Raw genomic sequence first — 25,788 nt, forward strand, 5'->3', positions numbered from 1 at the left:
GTCCCCCAGCAACGGTTAAGACAAAGACAAAGTTAATCGGCAGCATTTCATCTCCGTATCCCGGAACCACTTAGGCGCTACGAAGGGGAAGGAGAGACTTGCCGATTTCGTTCCCCGCCAACCTCGTTCCCAGGCTTTCTCTCTCAAGGGAGGCAGAGGAACAAGATAGGTTCCCCGCATCCCCGGCTTGTCATATTTCTGCGGCGAACGACTCGAATGAGTGAAGATAAATTGCAATGAACCAGCGTGCAAGGTTATATGGGAATATTTAAACTGATCTGAACTTACAGTCTTTGAAATCATTCTTTAATTAATCTATGGCAGTCTCTGAGAGCAGATTTGAGACATTTGACGACTTATTCAGTGACTGACTGGCTCCCTTGACAGTTGGCAATAAGTTTGTTGCTTTTTTGACAGCTCATAGTTAATTTTAAGGCCGTTTGACGGTTACCCCTTCAAGACCATCTTTTCTCAACCACAGATGAAAATTTAATTTTTTAAACTTTATTTTGTAGGAGTTACAACTAAAACGTACAATCGATCAACAACTTCTTAGTCTAAAAACCAACACATACTGATGCCACCCTCAGTCAGTAAAAAGCGCGGTATTGTGAAATGTCTGTATGATCGGGCTAAACGTCTCGTGACCAACCAAAATTGTCGAACGAAAATTGTCGTTTAAGTTCGCTCGCAGTACATCCACGCACTGAGCTGTGATTGGTCGGTTCGTGAATTCTTAAGAATGAATGAGAACACTGGAAACAGTGGTTTCTTTGATAGCCGAATATGTGCTTCGAGCTCAACGTAAAAACCTAGGGTCTATGGATCGTTAACTCAAAACTAACTTCTAGATTGTAGATTTGGTACCAATCACAGCTGTGGCTTGACAAAATGCCTTTAAACCTAAGCTGAACGTGATCCTAATTTTATCTGCAGCAAGCGTAAAACAAAAGCTATATTTATATGGCAGAGTATATAGTTGTGCGTCGGTAAGCTAACCACTAATTACACTGCAGAACGTGCCATTGTCCGATGGTATCGGAAACTAGGATTTACGCAGTTCTTTGATCATACGCACACGTATTTGATCTAAGAAACTTACCATATAATCGAACACCTAAACCTACTAAACTAATCATGCAAGTTGTATTCTCAACAAGAAGAGATAAAAGTCCTTGTCACTTTAGCATAGAAGAACCGCAAACCGTTTAGAAGACACTTTTACACAGCTTGCTAAGGTAAGTGCAATAATGAACAAAAGTTGTTTACAACCATTCAGAGAACTAAAAGTTAATTAGACTAGACAGGGTTTGAATTTTGGTTTAAACACAGAAAATAATAAAGGTCGGTGCGGTGACCGAGACGAGACCAACGCAATGTACCAATACCCAAGCAAATTTCCTGGCTTTACAAATTGACCGTGGGAAAGTTTGCTAATATAGTAATTGGTTATGCGAGTGAGCTAAAGTGACAAGGTGACTTTGTTCCTCGGTATTACAAACTTACAAACTTACAATCGGGAACTCCGCCTAACGGTCACCTTGTCAACACGGTCACCCCGTTAATACGGTTTGGCCTGTCCCGATTGTGCTCGTAAAATGCTGGAAAGCTGCTCACTGGAATGCCAAAAAGTTGCTTGAAAAGTGCCGAAAATCCAAAAAGTTGCTACCTAAATTTCTTTATATCTTTATATAAACGTGAATTAAAAGCTTTGTTTTGCTAATTGCTAACATCAGTCAAGAAAGATAGCCTGAAACTTAGCTTTAAAGAGTGCTTTCAAATATGGACGAAATTTAAGGATACTCTTAAGTCTAACGGAAAAAAAACATTAGGCCTGCGAGACGTTGTCAATTGGCAGGTTATGTGTTCAAACTTCAAAAGATTGAAGAATGTTAAAAAAAATTCCGCATAAATTGAAGCTTTCTATGAAATCGATGACTTTTTTGTGCTTGATATGTGCTCTAAAACTATATTTTGCTAAAAAGTTGCTCAGAAAGTCAAAACTTGCTCGAGGTTGCTAGAACCGCAAAAAGTTGCTCCAAACGCCAAAAGTTGCTCCAAAGTTGCCGAATAGTTCAACATGCACGCTTAAGAGATGTAAGAGGCCAATCTTACCCCATTTATGACTAATCACGCACGTTATTTCATCGGTTGACATTACATTTTTTTGCGGTAGCTGGAAGCATACTTGAAAAAATCTTGATAGGCAGAAAGTAACAATTTCCAATTTTCAAAACCCGCGTGTTGCGAAACATTTTTGAAGGATAATAAACATAATAGCCTCCATTTGGTGCGAAAAGATGCTCGCACATTTGTCCTTGGACATTATCTGTTCCTCAAAGCTCACAGTTTTCCGTGAGCGTAGAAAACTGTTCGCCTCTTGAAACAGATAATGTTCGCGGACAAATATCTGAGAGTATTTCCGCGCCAAATATAATAAAGGCTATTTTATAATTCATCAAATATTTTCGTTCGCACGCGATTGGTCTAAACGCGTCATGTGACAGAGTATGTCCTAGCTAAAACGGGCGAATATCCGGTGATATTCCCTGATTTTAAAAAGATCTCACGTCTTGCGAAAAGTATTTGAAGGACAGTAAACACAATAGCTTCCATTTGACTTAAATAATATTCTCGGATATTTGTACTTGGACATTAACTGTTCCTCAAAGATCACAGTTTTCGCTTTTCGCTTCTCGGAACAGATAACGTCCGAGGGCAAATATCGGAGCTTATTTTCGCCCCAAATGGAGGCTATTTTTTATCTATCTTTTCTTTTCTTTCTTTTTTCTTTTTCCCAGATGTAGATTCTGTGGAAAAAAAAAAGAAAAGCCTATGTATCACAAAATGTGTTGAGAATTAAAATACATTTGCATTGGGTGCCAAAGTTTATGTACCATCCTACGGAATTGCTAATACCCAACAGCGGCAACACTATCAATTGAACCAAAACGGCGAGGTTCCATGTTAGTCCCCGCTCAAAAAATGAAACTACAACGTTCCAGATAAGGCTAATGTTCCGCTTTCCGAGATACGACTATGCGCAGAATTCTCCGCTAATACCCGCATAGTCCCGGGATTGGGAGGCGAGGATTGACATTGACTGGTGCATTGGAAAGACAGTTTTGTTCGCCTGCCTTGCTAGTAGGTAGTATAGGAACTGCAATCTCCCGTTTAGTTTTCCGTCAATGCAGATTGGGAAATTTATCACAATCTCCTAGACACTTCAGGGTGTTGACTTCTGGCACCGGATAGTATGGAAATATGTCACCACAGTAAAATATGACGAAGATTACCTCTGTCAGAGCCTTGCTTTGTTGTCTGGCTGTGCGGTTCTGTAGGTTGCGCCTGTGAAACGCTCCCGTGGGGACTATCCAGACGTTGTATCGCGGACTCTGTCTCCCCAATTTCAGCTGCCAGTCGGTCGTCATTTGCGTGAACTGAGCCAACCGATTTGTGTGAGGTTTTTACCAAACTAATCTGCAATTAAAAACTGCATTTAAACTAACAAATTAAGAATCTTCGCTGATATTCTCAATAAGGCATCGCGCTTTGCCTAAAGTACATTCTTTATATGAAAAACTGGCTGACAAAATGCATCTGAGGTGTACCTAGCTGAATGCAAACAAAACTGGTCATACTCGGAAATGGTCAAAACTAAACTTACTAACGGGCGTCTGTGTTATGCATCAGGTCTAGTTTAAAATTGAAATAGGGACTCAAAAGAAGTAAACAATATCAGAATAGAAAACTAGTTAAATTTTTTTTTATAAAAAAAAAATAGTTGTAGAAACATTAGATGTTACTCACTGGGCTTTTGAAGTCTTTCCTGGTGTCCTGGATGCGTCTGGGAGATTGATCGCTAGAGGAGTTCGACACTGTGAAAAAAGGAAGTTTTTCTTTTTCACTTGTGTTACAAATTTTTGCAGATCAACCCTTGACATACAAAATTGTTTCTACACGCGCAAATTTAATTTTACTCAAAGAATCCTTAGACCCCCTCCACATCACGCCAGAGAAATTTGAAAAGGCAGCTTTATTTCTACTCGATTCTACGGTGAGGCTAACCGTCCACACTAATCCGTCAAAAGTGGTCCATACCGCCGGAGCGTACTCCGGTTTCCTGGCATGAAGCGACCAGGAGAATTCCTAGCTCTCCAGCCTCCCGGAATGTGAGTCGACCGTCTCAGGGTTACCCAGCATTAAATTCACCGGTACGCACTTATTTATATCACACCTGGGCGGAGAGAGGGGAACAGTAAGGGGAACAGTAAGGGGAACAGTAAGGGGAACAGTAAGGGGAACAGGAATGGCGCAGTGATGAGAGTTCTCCCCTTCCACCAGCTCGGTGCCATATGTGGGTCGAGTTTGTTGTTGGTTCTCTCCTTGCTCTGAGAGTTTCTCTTCGGGTTCTCCAATTTTCCTCACTCCACAAAAACCAACATCTCCAAGTTCCAATTCGGCCGGGGTAAAGGACCCGCATGCAAACCAGCTGAGGCTGATGTGGTTTCCTCCCTTAATATTATAATTTCTTTATTATATATTTATTCGAGACTTAGCGACATAATGATATAACGACATAATCGCTTATGTTGGTAATGTAAACATCGACATAAAGACATAAGGTTAGGTGAAAAAAAGACTTAAAAAATGGAGCAGGAAACACTTATTTCGATTGCGATAATTCTTTTTCGTTTCTTCGACGATGGAAGACAAAGGGAAAGAATGCTAGAAGAAAAACGTGGACACAGCTGATCTTTCAACAGGAAGCTAGGAGAGCACACGGCCAGTACCACAACCTCTTCAGAGGGTTTAGTTTGGGTGTTCGAAATTATTATTTCAGGAATTAAAACGGAATTAACATTCCTGATTACACTTTACAGTCGCCGCCATTTTCAAAGAAGTGCTGGTGACGGACTTGGCTCGACAATTCTCGCACCGCTCTGATTGGTTCTTTGTTATGTTATTATGTCGATGATGTGCACACTTGTTTTAACAGAAACATAACGTCATAACGATATAAGGAAAAGATCACAGAGTTTTTTCCTGATGTCATGATGTTCATGTCGTCATGTCTTTACCTCTATTTTTAAGTCTTTTCTCACCTAACCTTATGTCCTTATTTCGATGTTCACATTACCGACGTAAGCGATAATGTGGTTATGTCATTATGTCGTTTTATTAAATAACTGAGCTACTAGGCGCGCTGTCATTGGTCGATAGGTGTGTTTAGATGAGAGTATGTAAACACGGTTGTGACGTCGTTTTAGACTCGCGCGTATTTTGGAGAATTATTTCATGAAAGCAATAGAGAGCAATCCCGTTGAAGCCTGAATTTTTTTTCAGACTTTATTTTCACAGCTGCTGAAGTTGTTTATGTGAAGTTTATATGAAATAATTCATATATGAAGAATGATCATCGCAGTAAATGTTCCAATTTAAGCAATTGGAAAGAAGAAGCCTGAAAAAATCAGGGCTTCAACGGGATTCGAACCCGTGACCTCCGCGATACCGGTGCGATACTCTACCAACTGAGCTATGAAGCCACACATTGGGAGCGAGGTCAATTTATTGAGTTCATATTTTCCCGTGAGGAGTGAAATGATGTGAAGTTTATATGAAATAATTCATATATGAACTGCGGTTGTAGATGAAAGTGAAGAATGATCATCGCAGTAAATTTTCCAATGCGATGATTAATTATATCTTCATATCTTTCTCCTCGATTTAAATATGTGATCTTTCATATATTCACTGGTAAAGTCAGAAGTGTTTTCATAAGTTTTAAAAACTGTAGGGAACATCGGAAGAAAGAAGCCATTAAAGTACACGCAATTGACGTGCGAATTGCGTAGGTGTCTAATCACAGTTGGATACCCACGTGATCGCGCGTCGATTACGTGACAAAGAGGCGCGCGGAGGAACCAATCACGATCAAGAATATTATAAATTTTTCGATTAAGATGCAAATGACAAAAACACTCTTACCATCTTTAAACTCCAGCTTCTTTTTAACGTCTGAAGCAAGCGAACCCACTTCAGCCATACGCGCTGTAGTCTCAGGTGTTAACCCTGGCCTATCTTTCTCATTTGTCGTCTTGTCCGATGTATCCCCTGTGAATTTGTATGTAGAGAGAATTATTACTGATATTTAACATAGATCAGTGTTACGTGTCAAAACAAGTCCATAATGAGATGGATACACTATCAAATACTCAAATACGCCTCAAACTTTAAAGGTTTTGTTGGCTGGGTAATGCTTATACCTGCTAAGACGCTAATGAAAACTTCAAAGACTTCCAAGTGTTGGGAAGAATGTATTAATAAAAAAATCGTCTCTCTCTTTGCCCTTTTTCAAATTTTAGATGTGCCTCGATTGAATCTACATTTGACATTACAAAGGGGTGGAATTCAAGGATAAAGCTACTGAAGCTGAATTGAAGCTCATTAAATAGCCCGGCCACAAGGATGGTATAAACGTGTGTGGATAGCTATACAAAAGATCTGGTGTTTTGCCAGCTACAAATTGAGAGTTGCTCGGTTCTATGTTCGACCTTAATCGTGTAAAAACAGATGAACCGCTCGCTCAAATTAAAATGAAGCGTTTTACTGCCTTAAGCCATTACACCGAAACATCCTGTTAATTAATGTGTTACCCATAATCTTATACTTTTCAGCAGTTACCTTTTTCGGACTGGCATTTTCATTATGTTTTTCGCGTTATAATACCACCTCAATATAAACTCGGTTTCTGCATGCCCAAGAAATGACAGCGTCTCAGAAAAAATTCCTTGAAATAATGATGTCGATTCAATTATTTCTTTGGATATGAAGTAATATTAAACTTCTCGCTTTATCAAAACTAGGTGCGGTCTAAATTGACGTTATAATCTCGCAGCTTTGTACGCGCTCATTAGTTGATCTAACAATTTTGTAGTTTAAAGTTACATAACGGTAAATTTTCTTCAAGCATTCTCGGGAACTGCGGAATTATCCAGTAGTATTTCTCGAATTTCGAAAATTTCATCTCGGAAATTTTTGTTTCTTTCAATTTTGCTCCGGAAACTGCTTATCTTGCTTTCTGATTGGCTCCCGGTTAACAGCGACTAGCGGGCGTTTTATCTTAGAATTTATATAAATGGAAAATGGAATGGCGATGTGTTATTAAACTTGATTACGAGCAGTCCCTCTTTTTCCTCAGTTCGTTGCGCAAGAAGCAAATTCAAATAGAGCGGAACATTCGTGCAGACGAGTAAAAATATACAGGGTAATCTTTTGCATACGTCTTATCTAACTTTCGTACGGAGCAGACCCAATTTACTACTAGTTGGAATTCGTAACAATAAAACTGTATAGAGGGTTTTACCTTTTTGTTTCAAATTTCGAATGTTCAATTCAATAAAGTGAATCATGATCATTCTCTGACATATCCACTGAACAGGCATGTTTTTCATGCATGCAAATCAAGATCGTATAGCCTGAAGCGTACCTGAAGTCCAGACAAAGATCTGTTGGCTATTGAAGCGATGAACTGAATTATCCACCAGAAAAAGTTGGCAAATTTGAATAACAAAAAGAGTGTTTTGAAACTGCAAAAAGCTAGAAATATGACTGGTTCATGCTGTCAGGGCAGCTGTTTTCAGTTCCTATTCGGCCGTTTCTCTGCTTCTAGAATGTCCTTACCGTAGATGCTTATGTTTTCTGACCCGAGAACTGAGTGAGAAGAAGCCGGAAAATAAAATGGAATTCGAAAGCGGACTTTGAGAAAGTCTAACATCAACCTTTTCAAATAATTTGAGCATAGTCACAACTTTGTTACATAACGAAAGTCAGCCGGAAAGTGCACGACTGAAAATACTGCTCTAGCTTACCTCTATCTTGCTTGATGAAAGGTTTAGTCTTGTACGTAAGCAGACTGTCAAGTTTAAGGATAGCCACAACAGGCACATGATCCAGCAGTGGATTTTCGCTGCTTTCATCTTCTAAATCGAGAGGCTGTACCCAATACACTGTGATGTCAGAAGGAATTGTAACTGAGGCGATAAAGTTATCCTTGTAGGATACGAAATTACGGCCAGGTCCTCGTGACTCCCGCTTTTTGTCTCGATTGCATAACTTATAACTTGATATCGTTACTCCGTATTCTGTTTGCTTAACTTTACTTGCGTTCAAGTTAAAGTCCCCTCCAATGATAAACGAGCGTAGCCCTCCCATCTCACAAACTTCACGCAAGAAGCGAATGAGACCGTGGAATATTTTTAGTTTAGTGACTTCGGATGGACGCCATGGTCCATGCCATGAAACTGCCAAGAAGGATGCGTTTGTTCTACGACTTCTTAATTTAACCATGGTAGTTCTTGTCCTTACCTCACTCACGTCTACATCAGATTCCTCCTTTTGCAACTTTTCCACAATTTTTGTGATTGATACCTCCGTACCTTGCACAGGGTCGCCATCAAATTCTTTCGGGCGCCACATCACCGCCGATTCCTTATCCGTAACAGCATACTCGTATTCACCATAACATTTCTCGACCACCTCTGTCTCAAATTTGTCTGGAACTTCTTGACAAAATATCACAGAGGCAGAGGAACGCTTGAGAAATGATCCAGTCAGGTGTCTCCGATTATCCGTAATTCCTTTTCCATGGTTCTTCCCGTTCATGTTGATGGTTATGATGTTATGATGTGATGAATCATGTTCAGTTACCCCATCCGGGATATCTAACATTCGACTCCGAGTACCTTTATAAGTTGTAGACGCTCCTGGAGTTTTAGCTCTTGTAGGATCCTCCATCGATCAGATCATACGGACACCTTTGTCAGCTTTGTAGCAATAGTCGTGTTCGTTTGCGATTGCCTCGCGATTGCGGACGTAATTAGTCACCAGCACCCCCATTCCCTCAATTTTTCGTACCCAGAGCCAACTTTCTCTCTGTCTCTCTTAACCGCCAAGGCCCTGGCACGAGAAAAAAATCTTCACAAATTCATGGCGTGTTTCCTTCCTAAAAATGTCACAGGCTAAAACCGTTTGAATGGTCGCATCTCTGTTAGTCATACGCCATGTTTCACAACCGAATAACAGACTAGCTATAACGTTGGACCTAAAGAACTTCAGCTTAGTTTTCAATTTCAGTTGACTGCTCTTCCATATTTTTCTAAGCTTGCTGAATGCTGCTCTGGCTTTTCCAAGTCTGCTTTTCATGTCTTCATCTGAGCCCCCCTCCTAGGTCACTGTTCCTCCTAGATAAACAAATTTCGACACCGTTTCCAGTTCTTTTCCATCGACCCGGACCTTTCTGCCTGCGGTGTTGTTCCAGCACATCATCATGGTCTTTGCTGTGTTTATCTTGAGGCCCGTCATTTTTGCATAACGTCCCAGGTTGCTGACTTTAGTTTGGATATGACTTCTACTGCTAGAGATCAAGGCTAGGTCGTCCGCAAAGTCAAGATCTTCTAGGAAGTTGTTGAAATTCCATCTGATACCCGTGTTCCCGTGTTTGGTGGTCTTTCTCATAACCCAGTCCACAACAAGCAGGAAACGAAACCCTGACATACAACAACCCTGTTTAACATCGGTTTTGATCTCGAACCAATCGTACACACCTGACCTATCAATTACAGCGCATTCACTCCGACTGTACATCACTTTCACCATCGTCACAATCTTCTCAGGAATGCTGTAGCTCCTCACAATCCTCCATAGTACAGAACGATCTACAGAATCAAATGCTTTCTCGAAGTCGACAAAGCAGACATAAAGGTTGGCGTTCCATTCAATACACTGTTCAACGATATTGCGCAGTATAAATGTTTGTTCCGTTGTACCGCGGCCCTTCCTGAAACCTGCCTGTTCTTGGCGCAATTTATTATCAATTCCAGCCCGTATTCGTGTAATTATGATTCCGCCTAGAACTTTTGCTGCAACCGCCATAAGCGTTATGCCTCTCCAATTGTTGCATTCGGTGAGATCGCCTTTCTTTGGTAGTTTCACTATCGATCCCCGTTGCCAGTCCTCCGGTATTTGTTCTTGCTCCCACACCTTATGCAAGAAGTAGTGTAAGACATCCACAGATGTTTCCAAATCTGCCTTTAGAATCTCAACGGTCAAACTATCAACCCCCCACAGCAGTTCCGTTCTTCATCTTCTTAAAGGCTGCATAGATTTCAGCCTTTGTTGGTGCATCAACGTCAATAATTGCTTCAGATTCAGGAATTACATCCCCGTCATCAAACTCTCCTGTATCTTCAGATGCTGGACGATTCAAGACTTCAAGGAAATGCTCCTTCCATCGTTTTTGTCTTGTTTTGTCAGCAGCACTCCCTCTTTGCTCTTTATCATATCCATGGTCTTGCCCTTCTTGGTTGACAGTTTCCTGGTAGCGTCATGACTGTTTTAAGGTGGCCCTGCTCTGCAGCTTTCTGTGCTTCTTCGGCGACCTTCTCTACCCAGTCATTCTTGTCTTTCTTGAGCTGTTTCTTCACCTCCTTGTTTTTGGTTGAATATGCATTTCTGAGCTGCTCCCTGACCCTTTCTGATCTAGTGGAATCCATTTTCCTTTTCAAGTCTCTCCTGTCATCTATTTTCTTCCAGCTTTCAGCACTGATCCATGGTCTGTTTGACCTTGACTGAAACCCCAGAACCTTTTCAGCTGTTTTTTGATACGTTTGCTTGATCGTCTTCCAGTCATTTTCCACATCTTGAGTATGATCATCACCGGTATTGGCTTCATCATCTGCCAGGCAGCTAAATCTGTTCCGAAGTTCGATTTTAAAACTCTGCGCCACCTCAGGCACTTTGAGCTTGGCGGTGTTGTACTTCCTTAATCTATCTTTGTTCTTCTCAACTCTACACAGCCGCAACTTGATCTTTGCGATGACTAGGTGGTGATCGCTGTTGACATCGGCTCCACGAAATGCACGGGTGTCTAGTACTGATCTTCTAAACTTTCTACACACGGTTACATGATCGATCTGGTTCTTGGTGCGGGCGTCTGGTGATACCCATGTGTGCTTGTGGATATCCTTATGGGGAAACAAAGTGGTTGTGATGACCATATTGTTGCTTGCGTACAGTTCGACGAAGCGTTCCCCATTTTCTGACCTCTCCCCATGCAGTCCGTAGTGGCCCACCACTCCTTCTTAACCATCTTGTTGATCTCCAACCTCCGCATTCCAATCCCCCATCAGGATCACTACATCATGTTTTGGGATTTTGTCAAGGACTTTTTGCACCTGCACATAGAAGACATCTTTTGCCTCTTCCTCGGCGTCGTTTGTGGGAGCATACACTTGGACAATGCTAGTTCTGATATAACGTGAGTTGAACCGCACAGTGATAATTCGATCATTCACAGGTGACCAAGAAATTAAACAGCTGGTTGCCTTCCAACTCAACAACATGGCTACACCGCTCAGGTGTGCATTATCGTCCCCTCCTGAGTACAGCAACGTTTCGCCTGTTTGTACCCTCATCCGCCCAAAACCAGCCCATCTGCATTCACTGATTCCCAGTACATCGATGTCGTATTTCCTCATCTCTCTTCCTACAACTGCTTTTTTCCCTATTCCCTATTTCCCACGTTCCTATCTTCATAACAGATTTGGGTGTAACCAACGTCTCTATCGGAGAGCAGGCTTCCTTTCGGCTTACACCTGTTCCCGTCATCAATCCATCCTCCCATATGGTAAAATTATCATTTGGAGTTAGGCAAGTAGTTGCGCTGTTCCCCATGTAACATTGCTTGTTAGAATTTCCGGTTTCTGTAATCGATAATTTTTTACGAGATCGGGGGATTGGCCCCATGCCCAACCCCCAACCTGGAGGGCCTAGGTTTTCTGTCAGGGTGTCCTTCCCTTAGCCACAATATCCCGTTATATGAAAGGCGCCGGATACCCGCCTTTTGCCGTTGTCGCTCAGCTGCAGTACAACTGCATTACCGGGGTTATGACGAGGACATGCGACAGCCGACTTGGTGGCAGAGTCTTTGACACGGTGGGCATTTCCTGGCATTTGCGAAGTACACCTGGTGGCCCCAGTGCACTCCACCAGGGCAACTTACCACCCTGAATACACCACCTAAAAACCTTTAGAAAATATAAAATAAAGGCTTACGTGGAGAGCTTTTATATTTAGTGGATTTCTCTTCTAAACTACGTTTAGTTTGGAGTCTCGGTAAACAAATTTGAATTAAAACTTCGGGATCTTGAGAGATCGTCGTCCATATGTTTCATAGCGCATGGACCAGTGCACAAGGGTCAAGCCAAGACAGCTAGAATTTCCTCGATAAAGACCTTTGACAGACCTCCATTATTAACTCAGCTTCAATTCAAAACAAAAATTAAGTAATTCCACATTTGCTTAACTTCATTCAATCATGCTGACTGTGGCAGCTTTGGACGCACTAAGGAGATCGCTTATTTTTCAACATACTCCAAAACCCGAACAAATTAGTACCAATGCGCGTAAAAATATCGAGGGTCTGCCTTAAAAATATTCTCTGGCTGAAAGGTAAGGACACTCTGCAAGCTTTCAATTGTCCGAAATACAGTTTTCAACATATGAAATAACAAAAATGTTGTGAGAACGGTTAACCCACTCTTGCGAAGAGGTGAGCTTCGAAGCACTTCCGCCAGTTTGCGCCAGCTCCTACTGCTACTACAACTATACTTCTTCTTACTGACTTTACTGATTCTACTGATTGTACTGATTAATGCAAGCTCGACGGTTCCCAGCTAAATACTTAAATTGCAGACATGTTTGGGTTTACTGACCTTGGGAACTAAAAAGACCACCCTGGCTTAACTTGGACAAAAACAAAACACACCAATTGAACGTAAACAAATAAGTCATAGTGAACCAATGAAAGCGATGGCATGGGAAAGATAATTCTTCGTGGAGGTTTCACCCAAGGGAAGCAAGACTGCTCAAACATTGACTATCGTGAGACCAATTGTTAAAAGTTAGAGAAGCTACAGTAAATAAAACAAACAGCAAAATTAACTGGACAAGGGAAAGATGTGTGTGGCCTGACATTGATGATCACGTTAACTGAAGTAAAGACCAAATTGAGCTTCTCAACAAAAATATCTAAACAGCAGACGACATAAAGAATACAACAGAACACGATTTTGAAAACCAACTAGAATGCTCGATTGTCTCAGTACAGGACGTGGTCCGGATCATGCATAGCACAGTTCTAGTGCCTCCGACTGCCGTTTAACAAATTCTTGCGTATTCTGTAAGTCAAACCTACAATCTGCTTACGATTAATAATAATAATAAAATATTTATATAGCGCCAATATCCTAAAAGTTCAAAAGCGCTTTACAGTTAGAAATATTAAAAACACTTAAGACAAATAAAGTAAAAATAAAAAAATGTCGCTAAAAAGTTATAAAAATGCTTTCTTAAGCCTACGACACCAAAAACATTGTAACATGCCGGGGTGGGGATGGGAGGGGGTGGGGGGGCTGTCTGAGTATCCCTTATTCGGCTAATTTCTAGCTATTTCTGACTTCGATAGATATAATTTTCTGTGTTCCAACAAATAATGGCACTGACTTGAGGTAAGTTAACAGTCTACAGTCTATCAACTTTATTGGTCACAAAATTACAATATAATTAAAAGAAGAAAAGGACCAATAGGAATTGCGCGAACGGGAAAATAAAGTTACCCATGCGAGACGCAACCCTAGAAGCTAGTAAGAATGGTGATAGAAAATCTTAAATTTGATAAAAATCTAATAATTACTTATAGTTAAAAATTATAGTTAAATCTAATTAATTACAATAGTTTAAAACAAAATGCGGATAATATTAGTCACAGAAAATTAAGAGCGATGGCAAGGGCAGTTACGGAAGAGGAACCAGGAGCAGGGCATGTCAATATCATAGGTAGTGTCCAGTAAAGTAAAATAAGTGGCGTGCAAAAAATATTTGAATAAACTTGGGCTATAAAATTTGTCTTGAGGGGCGAGATTACAGATAGTGTTCCAGGGTTTTACAATTCTATTGAAAAAAGAAGCTTGAAAAGTTGCGGTTTTACAGTAAGCAGGTTTTAGTACGAGGGTGGGGTTCTTAGAGCGGGACCGGCCATGTGTGGTAAAAGTAACATATCGTTCAATTTTTAGGTCAGTATATCCAGAAATACAGTTATAGAGAAATAAAAGATCTCTCAGTTCCCTGTCATATGTTAGTGGTAACAAGCGAAGAGTCAGCAATCGTTGTTTGTAGGACATCCTCCCGATTCTAGTCCTTAGTATCCAGCGAGTGGCGCGCCTCTGGACTCTTTCTAAGATTGTTCTCAAATTGACACTAGCAGGAGACCAAACTTCCGTGGCATAAGTAAGCTGTGACTTCACGAGAGATAGATAAAGTGTCCGCCTTACTTTGATGTCGGTCATAAGTGGGCAAGTTCTCTTTAAGAGTCCCAGCATTCTATTAGCCTTGAGTACAATACGCGTTACATGCGAGTCCCACGTTAGATTTTTAGTAATAGTTACACCGAGGTCTTTTTCTTCCTGAACGCGTTGTATGTTTACCTCGCCAAGGTGATATTCATGATTTACAGGTGTTTTCTTTCGCGTAATTGTTAGCACTTTGCATTTGAAGGCATTGAACTTCATATTTGATTCGTGGCTCCAGGTGTTTAAACTTGTCAGATCCTGCTGGAGAATAGCACAGTCCTTCACTGACAAAATAGTACGGTGCAGCTTGGTATCATCAGCATACAGAGCGGTGCTGGTTTGCTCATGGATGACATCAGGGAGGTCATTGATAAATATCACAAAGAGGAGTGGGCCGACAAGACTACCCTGGGATACACCGGAAGTGACCGGTAGACGCTCAGAGGCGGTGCCGTCAATCACAACCCTCTGCGATCTGTCCTTTAGGTAGTCAGAAAACCAATCTAACAGTTGACCTGTGACACCGTACCATTTCAGCTTTTCAATAAGAATGACGTGATCAACTGTGTCGAAGGCCTTGGCAAAATCAAGGTACAAAATATCCGTCTGTTTATTTTTGTCGAGTGCCTCCCCGATTGAATGAAGTACGGATAAGAGTTGCGAAGAGCATGAACGGGAACGCATGAATCCGTGTTGTAAGGATGTAATTGATTGCGAGACATGGGAATAAAGTCTATTACAAACGCAGCGTTCCATAACTTTACTCACAATTGGTAAAAGTGAGATTGGTCTGTAATTTTCAGCTGGCTCTAAAAGATCTTTTTTATGAACCGGAGTAACATCAGCTGACTTCCATTCTGATGGGAACCGCCCAGTACGCAGAGAATGGTTGAATAGGGAACAAAGACTTGGCGCGATCTGCTCACTGCACTCTTTAAGAATACGCGCAGGAATTCCATCGGGGCCAGTGGCTTTTGACGGATCCAAAATAAACAAGCAATCTCTCACCTCGTTGAAAGATAGTGTGATCTCAGAAAGTTCCATATTTATTCTCATGGGATACATTTGCAAACTGCGTGCTTTGTCCTGCTTGGATGATGTAAACACAGAGCAGAAATAAGCATTAAAAGGCTCAGCCTTTTCGGCTGCAGTTTTTGCTGATTTCCCGTCAAAGGTGATCTCAGTATTCGAGCCCGGTCGATGATGTAGGATAGCTTTGTGATAGTTCCAGAATAGTTTAGGGTTTTCCTTTAAAGAGCCTTCAATTTTAAGGAGATAGTCGCGATGTTTTTGTCGAACAAGTTTCTTGATTTCATTGCTTAAAGATCTAAGCTTTAGCTTCCGTTCCACGGTTTTGTTTTCACGATATTTCCTCAGGGCACGGTACTTTCTGCGTAATGCAGACTTAACTTCCCTGTCTATCCAAGGAGGAGAGTTGGTGTCTCTAATGGTCTTCATTGGGACACATTCAGCAACTGCTGCTAGAAATAAATCTTTCCACCGAGACCAATAGATGTCAACATCGTCGGAGTGCGACATGTCAGAAGGTAGCAGCTGTAGGCGACTTCGCAGATCGTCAAAATCTGCCCTTTTGTAGTCGTACGTTTTACGGCGCACACGCTTTGATCGCTTGAATTTCAGTCGGATAAAAAAGTCCACCAAATAATGGTCAGAGGGAAATTCATTTTGCAAAGGAGAAGTTGTAGAAACATGGTCTATGACTTCGGAGAAGTTACATAGAAGCAGATCAAGTTTGTTTCCAGCAATATGCGTTGGACCTTTGATAAACTGACGAAGAAAATTATCCTCCATAAGGTCAGAAAAAGCTTCCTCTTCCGCCGTTCCGCCTAAGCTAGTTGAGGTAGACTCGTCCAGTGACCATTTAATTGATGGAAGATTGAAATCGCCAACTAAGACCATACAGGCCATTTCGGAATTTTGTTGAAGAGAGTGGTTCAGCAGATTTAGATCGTCAGGACCAGGATCTGGATGATAAAATGTGTAAAGGATAACTGGTTTAGAGCTATCCTTAAACAGCTCAACGGCTACAAGTTCGATTTGTTCTCTCTCCAAGTCAAAGCGGCGGTTAGACCGGATGTCAATTTTAACAGCAGTCAGCACTCCACCTCCGGTCTTTCCTGTTCTATCCTTACGATAGATGTTATACCCAGTAAGTATTTCAGATGACAGCACTGTGTCGTTGAGCCATGTCTCGCAAATGGACACAACATCGTACGAGTGGCGGTAAACCAACTGTTGTAAAATAGTTAATTTGCATATTTTGCACGAAGGTTTACCATCAAGCGGGACGAAGGCTTTGACACTTCTTGCGTTTAAGTGACGGTGTTCATACGCCTGAAATGAAATGCGACATATTCGCCGTTTCCCAATGTTTGGTATCCCATAAATATGGGTTATTAACCACGCGTGAGGTCAAGATGGCTGGATATTGGCCAAGTTCTTTTTCCTGCGTGTTTATGGACCGAGACGGAGTCAAGTCGATCAACACGCAAAAAAAGAACGAGGCCGATGTCCAGCCATCTTGACCTCACGCTTGGTCAATAAAGGATTTATTATATGGAAAAGTGTTATTTTACACGACAGATGTAACGGAGGGTGTAGCTCAGGAAAACTGCTTCATTTGCTCAGCACTGGTTTATTTGATGTCTTCTCTCTGTTGTATCCAGCAATCAATTAACTAACTCGAACGAAAATTGTCGTTTAAGGTCGCTCGCAGTACATCCACGCACTGAGCTGTGATTGGTCGGTTCGTGAATTCTTAAGAATGAATGAGAACACTGGAAACAGTGGTTTCTTTGATAGCCGAATGTGTGCTTCGAGCTCAACGTAAAAACCTAGGGTCTATGAATTGTTAACCCAAAACTAACTTCTAGATTGTAGATTTGGTACCAATCACAGTTGTGGTTTGACAAAATGCCTTTAAACCTAAGCTGAACGTGATCCTAATTTTATCAGCAGCAAGCGTAAAACAAAAGCTATATTATATGACAGAGTATATATTTGTGCGTGGGTAAGCTAACCACTAATTACACTGCAGAACGTACCATTGTCCGATGGTATCGGAAACTAGGATTTACGCAGTTCTTTGATCATACGCACACGTATTTAATCTAAGAAACTTACTATATAATCGAACACCTAAACCTACTAAGATAATCACGCAAGTTGTATTCTCAACAAGTAGAGCTAATACCAATACCCAAGCAAATTTCCTGGCTTTACAAATTGACCGTGGGAAAGTTTGCTAATATAGTAATTAGCTATACGAGTGAGTTAAAGTGACAAGGTGACTTTGTTCCTCGGTATTACAAACTTACAAACTTACAATCGGGAACTCCGCCTTACGATCACCTTGTTAATACGGTCACCCCGCTAATACGGTTTGGCCTGTCCCGATTGTGCTCGTAAAATGCTGGAAAGCTGCTCACTGGAATGCCAAAAAGTTGCTACCTAAATTATATTTCTTTATATTTTTACATAAACGTTAATTAAAAGCTTTATTTTGCTAATTGCTAACATCAGTCAAGAAAGATAGCTTGAAACTTAGCTTGAAAGAGTTGCTTTCAAATATAGACGAAATTTAAGGATGCTCTTAAGTCTAACGGAAAAAAAATATTAGGCCTGCGAAACGTTGTCAAGTGACAGGTTATGTGTTCAAACTTCAAAAGATTGAAGAATGTTAAAAAAAATTCCGCATAAATTGAAGTTTTCTAAGAAATCGCTGACTTTTTTGTGCTTGATATGTGCTCTAAAACTATATTTTGCTAAAAAGTTGCTCAGAAAGTCAAAACTTGCTCGAGGTTGCTAGAACCGCAAAAAGTTGCTCCAAACGCCAAAAGTTGCTCCAAAGTTGCCGAATAGTTCAACATGCACGCTTAAGAGATATAAGAGGCCAATCTTACCCCATTTATGACTAATCACGCACGTTATTTCATCGGTTGACATTACATTTTTTTTCGGTAGCTGGAAGCATACTTGAGAAAATCTTGATAGGCAGAAAGTAACAATTTCCAATTTTCAAAACCGCGCGTGTTGCGAAAAATTTTTGAAGGATAATAAACATAATAGCCTCCATTTGGTGCGAAAAGATGCTCGCACATTTGTCCTTGGACATTATCTGTTCCTCAAAGCTCACAGTTTTCCGTGAGCGTAGAAAACTGTTCGCCTCTTGAAACAGATAATGTTCGCGGACAAATATCTGAGAGTATTTCCGCGCCAAATATAATAAAGGCTATTTTATAATTCATCAAATATTTTCGTTCGTACGCGATTGGTCTAAACGCGTCATGTGACAGAGTATGTCCTAGCTAAAACGGGCGAATATCCGGTGATATTCCCTGATTTTAAAAAGATCTCACGTCTTGCGAAAAGTATTTGAAGGACAGTAAACACGATAGCTTCCATTTGACTTAAATAATATTCTCGGATATTTGTACTTGGACATTAACTGTTCCTCAAAGATCACAGTTTTCGCTTTTCGCTTCTCGGAACAGATAACGTCCGAGGGCAAATATCGGAGCTTATTTTCGCCCCAAATGGAGGCTATTTTTATGTATCTTTTCCTTTCTTTCTTTTTTCTCTTTCCCAGATGTAGATTCTGTGGAAAAAAAGAAAAGCCTATGTATCACAAAATGTGTTGAGAATTAAAATACATTTGCATTGGGTGCCAAAGTTTATGTACCATCCTACGGAATTGCTAATACCCAACAGCGGCAATACTATTAATTGAACCAAAACGGCGAGGTTCCATGTTAGTCCCCGCTCAAAAAATGAAACTACAACGTTCCAGATAAGGCTAATGTTCCGCTTTCCGAGATACGACTATGCGCAGAATTCTCTGCTAATACCCGCATAGTCCCGGGATTGGGAGGCGAGGATTGACATTGACTGGTGCATTGGAAAGACAGTTTTGTTCGCCTGCCTTGCTAGTAGGTAGTATAGGAACTGCAATCTCCCGTTTAGTTTTCCGTCAATGCAGATTGGGAAATTTATCACAATCTCCTAGACACTTCAGGGTGTTGACTTCTGGCACCGGATAGTATGGAAATATGTCACCACAGTAAAATATGACGAAGATTACCTCTGTCAGAGCCTTGCTTTGTTGTCTGGCTGTGCGGTTCTCTAGGGTGCGCCTGTGAAACGCTCCCGTGGGGACTATCCAGACGTTGTATCGCGGACTCTGTCTCCCCAATTTCAGCTGCCAGTCGGTCGTCATTTGCGTGAACTGAGCCAACCGATTTGTGTGAGGTTTCTACCAAACTAATCTGCAATTAAACTAACAAATTAAGAATCTTCGCTGATATTCTCAAAAAGGAAAGTACATTTTTTGCTGACAAAATGCATCTGAGGTGTACCTAGCTGAATGCAAACAAAACTGGTCATACTCGGAAATGGTCAAAACTAAACTTACTAACGGGCGTCTTTGTTATGCATCAGGTCTAGTTTAAAGTTGAAATAGGGACTCAAAAGAAGTAAACAATATCAGAATAGCAAACTAATTATATTTTTTTTGCAAAAAACAAAAATAATTGTAGAAACATTAGATGTTACTCACTGGGCTTTTGAAGTCTTTCCTGGTGTCCTGGATGCGTCTGGGAGATTGATCGCTGGAGGAGTTCGACACTGTGAAGAAAAGATAGGTTTTTGTTTTTCACTTGTGTTACACGTTTTTGCAGATCAACCCTTGACATACTAAATTGTTTCTACACGCACAAATTTAATTTTACTCGAAGAATTTTGAGGCTACGTCTACACTGCGCCGGAGAAATTTGAACGCATCTTCATTTCTACGGTTAGGCCTATCGTCCACACTAATCGGTCCGCACGAAAACGGAGCTTTTCAAAAACGCTCTCCAAACCGGAGGAATTCGTTCTCAAATTTCTCCAGCGTAGTGTGGATGGGGCCTGAAACCTCAGTTCAATGAAAAATATGAAAGCGCCATGCGCTCTATTTCACTCACGTGGCCAGCAGTCATACACATTCATTGGAACAAAAGAAAGTGTTTAGATAAGACAAGAGTTCAGCTCCTACAGGATTGGTTAGGTACACCAACATGGCCCCCATTTCATTGTTTTTGGCTACCAATATGGCTGCTGTGACGTCATGTGAAAACACTCTATGAGGTACAGGTAAAGTCTGTGTCGGGCAAAGTGGTCCATACCGCCGGAGCTTACTCACGTTTCCTGGCATGATGCGACCAGGGGCCCGTTTCTCGAAAGCTCCGGGAACTTTTCGGGCCCGGAAAGCCATTTTTAACTAGTCTGTATCTAAAATCAGAGAGGTGTATACGCCTAAAACTTTTTGTATGAAGAGAACCTCGCTCTATATTAAGAATATGTGAATGAAACAGTTCTGTAATCATAAGGTCTGAGATTTTGCTAAGGCTTTCCGGGTGTGAAAAAGTTTCGGGACCTTCAAGAAAAGAGCCCCAGGAGTATTTCTAGCTCTCTAGCATCCCGGAATGTGAGTCGACCATTTCAGGGTTATCCCCAGCTTAATTTTGCTGGTACTCACTTTTGTACCACACCTGGGTAGAGAGAGGCACTGTAAGGGGAGCAGGGATGGCGCAGTGGTTAGAGCACTCGCCTCCCATCAATGTTGCTCGGGTTTGATTCTGGCCCGGTGCCATATGTGAGTTGAGTTTGCTGTTGGTTCTCGCCTTGCTTCAAGGGGTTTTCTCCGGGTTCTCCGCTTTTCCTGCCTCCACAAAACCCAACACCTCCAAATTCCAATTCGATCAGTAGAGGGTAGAGGACGTGAACGAATTGGAATTTGGAGATGTTGGTCGGAAAATAATTGATACGCGACTCGGGCAATTTCTGCAACTTCCGAAAACACACGTGATATTGGCCTCACGCGATTACCCATGTTTATTACATCCATTTTGAAATCACGGGTGATCTTGCAATCTGATTGGCTCTCAGTGGCGCAGTTTATTCACCAATCGCACTATTTTTGCCACTACTAAACAAAACAACGAATCAGATTTCACGGTTTGTTTAAAGTAAACAATCACATTGCAGGAAAGCGAGCACTTTTGTTTGTTCTAAATCGCATCTTTTTCTGTTCTGCGTAAAAACCGACCACTTGATGAATAAAATATTGGTACTGACCAAAATCTCATATTGCGCGGTTTCAAAATGGATTTAGTAAAGTGATAGTTGAACTAAGTGGAGTGTAATTTTGGTCTGGAATTATACGTGATTTCAAATAGAACTCTTGCTGCACGTTCGTTCGGCTTTGAAATCACGTGTATGATTTCAGACAAATTACACTCCACTAAGTTCAAAATTGTAAGACACGAGGTCGAATTGAACTAATCGCATCAATAACAAATATCGAGATTAAGGTGTTTTGAGAACTTTGTTTCAACGAAAAAGTCAGTAGCATTTTCCATAAGTTTCAAAAACTGTATGGAACATGAGAAAGAGGATAACTGACGTGTGAATGGCGGAGGTGTCTAATCTCAGGTATCCAATTATAAAAAGTTGTAATTGGACCCCGCGTGATCGCGCGCCGATTATGTGACAAACATGGGCGCGGAGCCGGAACCAATCGCGACCAAGATCGATTAAGATGCAAATGACAAAAACACACTTACCATCTCCAAACTCCAGCTTCTTTTTAACTTCTGAAGGAAGCGAATCCACTTCAGCCGTACGCGCTGCAGTCTCGGGTGTTAAGTCCCGCCTATCTTTCTCATTTGTCGTACTTGTATCCTCTGTGAATGTGTATGTAGAGAGAATTATTACTGATATTTAACATGTATCGGTGTTACGTGTCAGAACAAATCCGTAATGAGATGAATAAGATATCACATATTCGAATACACCTCAAACATGAAACTGGTTTTCACTATCGCATAAGCATAAGCAATATATACGTATCATATACGCAGACGCAGTGAGGTCATTTTTTAAAAGCAGCGCCTTTTGTTCGGAAATTGTCAAACGATAGGAACTAATTACCAAAAAATAAATCTTACTTCTATCTGCTAAGACGCTAATGAAAGCTTCAAAGGCTTCCAAGTATTGGAAAGAATGTATTATTATAAACAGTCGTCTCTCTCTTTGCACTTTTTCAAATTTCAGGTGCGACTCGATTGAAACTACATTTGACATTACAAAGGGGTAGAACTGAACGATAAAGCTACTGAAGCTAAGTTGAACATGAGTCCATTAAATAGCCTGGCAACAAGTCCGAAACAAGGATGGTATGAACGGACGTGAAAAGTTATACAAAGGATCTGGTGTTTTGCGAGCTACAAGTTTGAGAGCTGTCAGTTTTGAGTTGCTCGGTTCTATGTTCGACCTTGAACTTGTATTAAAAAAAAAAAAAAGACCAGAGGAACTGCTCACTCAAAGTGAGCGGCCGCGAAGCGTTTTACTGCCCTAAACAATTATACCAAAACACCCTGTTAATGGTTATCCATAATCTTATACTTTTCAGCAGATACCTTTTTCCGACCGGCTTTTACATTATGGTTTTTTGCGTTATAATACCACCTCGATATAAACTCAGTTTCTGCGTGACTAAGAAATTACGGCTTCTCAGAAAAAAATTGGGGAAAATCCTCAGTACAAATTAACTCCACATGAAAAGCAATATGTGCTGTACTCGACCAGCCGAGACAGATTTTCATTCACTCTTCCTTCGTTCAATAATATTATTTCCTTTTAAACATGCCATTAACAGAGTATACTTTGCTGTTCATGCCATCGATTGATTTCCTGGCCAGCATAGCAAGATGAAGAAAGAAGCTATTAATGGAGAAAAGACAGTCTAACTGTCCATTGTGATCAAATTATTCGGGTAAATTAACAAACTACTTTATCAGGCTCACCCTCGATCTTCAAGCCGCTGTCTGTCTCAGCGTTCCCAGGGGAATGTCTAAAAAAGATAAACAGAAGAAAAGCAAGTAAATTCATGAGATTAAGACGATGCCGACCACGAAGAATGAAATTTGTTCCCTGCAATACTTCTTCCTTTATTTGCTTTTATTCAACACCAGGACTATGTCTCTATCACATACTCAATGGTGTAGGTCCGTATACGCTTGATAACGCAACCTCTAACCTGTCAACCTGTCAACCGGCCAGTGTAAAACGCAGACTACGGAGTGCTGACTGCAGACCGAAGGTAAATGCAGACTGAGGGTAAGTGCAAACTGCAGACCAGGAGACCAGACCAGAAAGTCTGCACTCCGGTTAGCCTGTATAGCGCTCCATCTAGCCTGAATATCACTCGCCTGAATACCGCTCCATTTAAGTCTGATAACGCTCAAGCTAGCCTGTTTACGGTTAGCTCTAAGTGTCCTCATTGAGGGAAATGGTGCCGATACGATTCTGTTAAAAAGTCTGCAGTCTGCATTTTGCCCCCGCTCTGCAAACTGCAGTCCGCAGTCTTCGTTTTACACTGACCGTCTTTCAACTTGCCCATTCCCCCTCCGCTTGTTCTCTCGCCGCTTGACTTTTCGCTTGCTCGACTGACTCAAACCAGACTGCTAGGCTCTATGCTATTTTCTGTATAGAACTCTTTTCTGAAACTAGACTTTGTCCGACACTACCTTTCTGTATCCAGATATGTTAACGGATACCAACTAACGGTGAAAAAACCTAACAAAAAAGGAAGGAGGTAATCCCAGTGTACTGGCGTTAGCTAGCTGACATTACAGCTTATTATAAGATAGGTACTGCGAGCATTAATCAAATAAAAGATCAAATTGCAGACTACAACTACACGTTTTACAGTGATCATCGCCTGGGGGACTCCTATATAAAAAATAGACGGGGGTGCTCGTCGGAAATTTTGAAAAAACCCTTAAAAGGTACCAAGATCCCTTTTTGTGGGCGTGGCTTGAAATGTTTTTCACCCCTTAGAGGTACCAACATAATTCTGAGACAAAATTAAAAGTCAGTTGATTTTCAAACATCTCTTGTCATATTTTCTGCGGCGCAAAGTCCTAAAAGGTACCGCAAAAGCTCCGCAGTGGACCTTGTGAGGCTGAACACCCTAAAAGGTACTAAAACCGTTTTTTGAATCCCTAAAAGAGACGAAGAGCACCCCCGTCCTTTTCTTTGTGGGGCACCCCCACCCCCCACCCCCCTCCCGAGGATTGTCGCTGCTATTGTAATTGATTTTCCATTGGTATTCGCAAAAATCTTATTTGGCAATATAAATAAAGCTATGGAACGGAATGCTTCGTTAAATATAAACTAGAAGAACTAAAGGCATGGAATATCGGCATCAACGGTGTCGCGTATATAGATTAACTCTGAACATTTCCGTTTACGACTGTGGTGAAGTTTAAAACGTGATTCCACGATCACTAACCAATTAAACCGATGGTCAAAAAAAATATAACTTCAGTGTAGAACGCGTGATTTTTAAAGCATATATAGTATTTTCGTGACAAATGAATCAGGAAAACAGTGATAGGTAGTCTTGATTATGTGGAACAGAAGTCACAAGCCTACACTCATGTTTGTGATTGAATAAATTGACGTTTCAACTAAGTTTCGTGATAATTCCTGACAAACCGTAGTCTAGGCGAACCTCTATAAGGCGCTTAATAGGCTTCGACTGTATGTAGATAAAATATTTCATAAGCACGTTTTCTGTGACTGTTGATTGGAGTCTCTTGAATCGAAGAATCGAAGGGTCGCTCGGAGCTAGAGTATTTGGAGTATTTCTTTAGAGTTACTCATACCCAGAGTGTAGATATCTGCTGTAAGTCGTTTCGTTGTCTTTTCTTTTGTCACAGTTCTATTGATTTTCATTTAGCTTGTCATTCTGCGTTTTTCTCTTTTCATTCCTGCAATCATCAATTCATTTTTAGTTTTTTACAGCAAGCGGTGTACTAGCGGCTCTGCCCACAAGTCGATAAATCTCTTTGAATCCTGTTGACTGTTTTGTGGCTCACTTTGGTTAACCTGGCGAACTCTGGTGTAAGCAAACTTTATTGTCGACTTATCAAAAACGATATCTGTAATTACTGAGTCTTGAAACGAACTCAGTTAAGGGCCCATCAACCGATCTTTTCGAGCCGTTGCTAAGGAAAATTTATTCTCATATAACCTCATCATTTTTAGTTAGTTCAGAATTATTTCATGTGTTTTAACTTTTTCATGATCAGTAACACTAGTGATGACGTCATCAGGCCACGCCCATGGTCATGTGACTAATACTGAAAAAACGCAAAGGCTCCCAGGCAAATTACTTTATCGGATTTTTTTCATTGATTTAATATTTTAATTTAAATCCTCATTACGCTATGCATATATTTTGTTTCATTTTTGAAAGGTCAGATTTTGGGAGAATCTTAAAATCTTAAAATATTCGTAATTTTTTGGAAAAAGC

The 25,788-nt window shown here is 40.9% G+C and overlaps 2 protein-coding genes and 1 long non-coding RNA gene across 4 annotated transcripts in view; all 3 read right to left on the reverse strand.

The window, feature by feature from the left end:
• The window catches only part of LOC145493272 (uncharacterized), a 219,932-nt gene that overhangs the window by 121,039 nt on the left and 73,105 nt on the right, over nucleotides 1–25,788 (reverse strand). The gene's annotated exons all lie outside the window — the stretch shown is intronic.
• LOC145493274 (uncharacterized) lies at nucleotides 2,361–8,913 on the reverse strand. The gene is made up of 5 exons (XM_081472703.1): nucleotides 7,872–8,913; nucleotides 5,989–6,114; nucleotides 3,811–3,878; nucleotides 3,297–3,480; nucleotides 2,361–2,810 (listed from the first exon to the last, which is right to left on the reverse strand). Exons 1-5 carry the CDS (start codon nucleotides 8,794–8,796, stop codon nucleotides 2,755–2,757), a joined length of 1,359 nt encoding a protein of 452 aa, XP_081328829.1. The 5' UTR covers nucleotides 8,797–8,913; the 3' UTR covers nucleotides 2,361–2,754.
• Nucleotides 19,654–22,219, reverse strand: LOC145493278 (uncharacterized). The gene is made up of 3 exons (XR_014050112.1): nucleotides 22,031–22,219; nucleotides 19,984–20,051; nucleotides 19,654–19,693 (listed from the first exon to the last, which is right to left on the reverse strand). It is a non-coding gene; the product is annotated as an uncharacterized LOC145493278 (long non-coding RNA).

The sequence above is a fragment of the Orbicella franksi genome, chromosome 7 (assembly GCF_964199315.1).
Source record: "Orbicella franksi chromosome 7, jaOrbFran1.1, whole genome shotgun sequence".
In the NCBI taxonomy this organism is placed as follows: domain Eukaryota; kingdom Metazoa; phylum Cnidaria; class Anthozoa; order Scleractinia; family Merulinidae; genus Orbicella; species Orbicella franksi.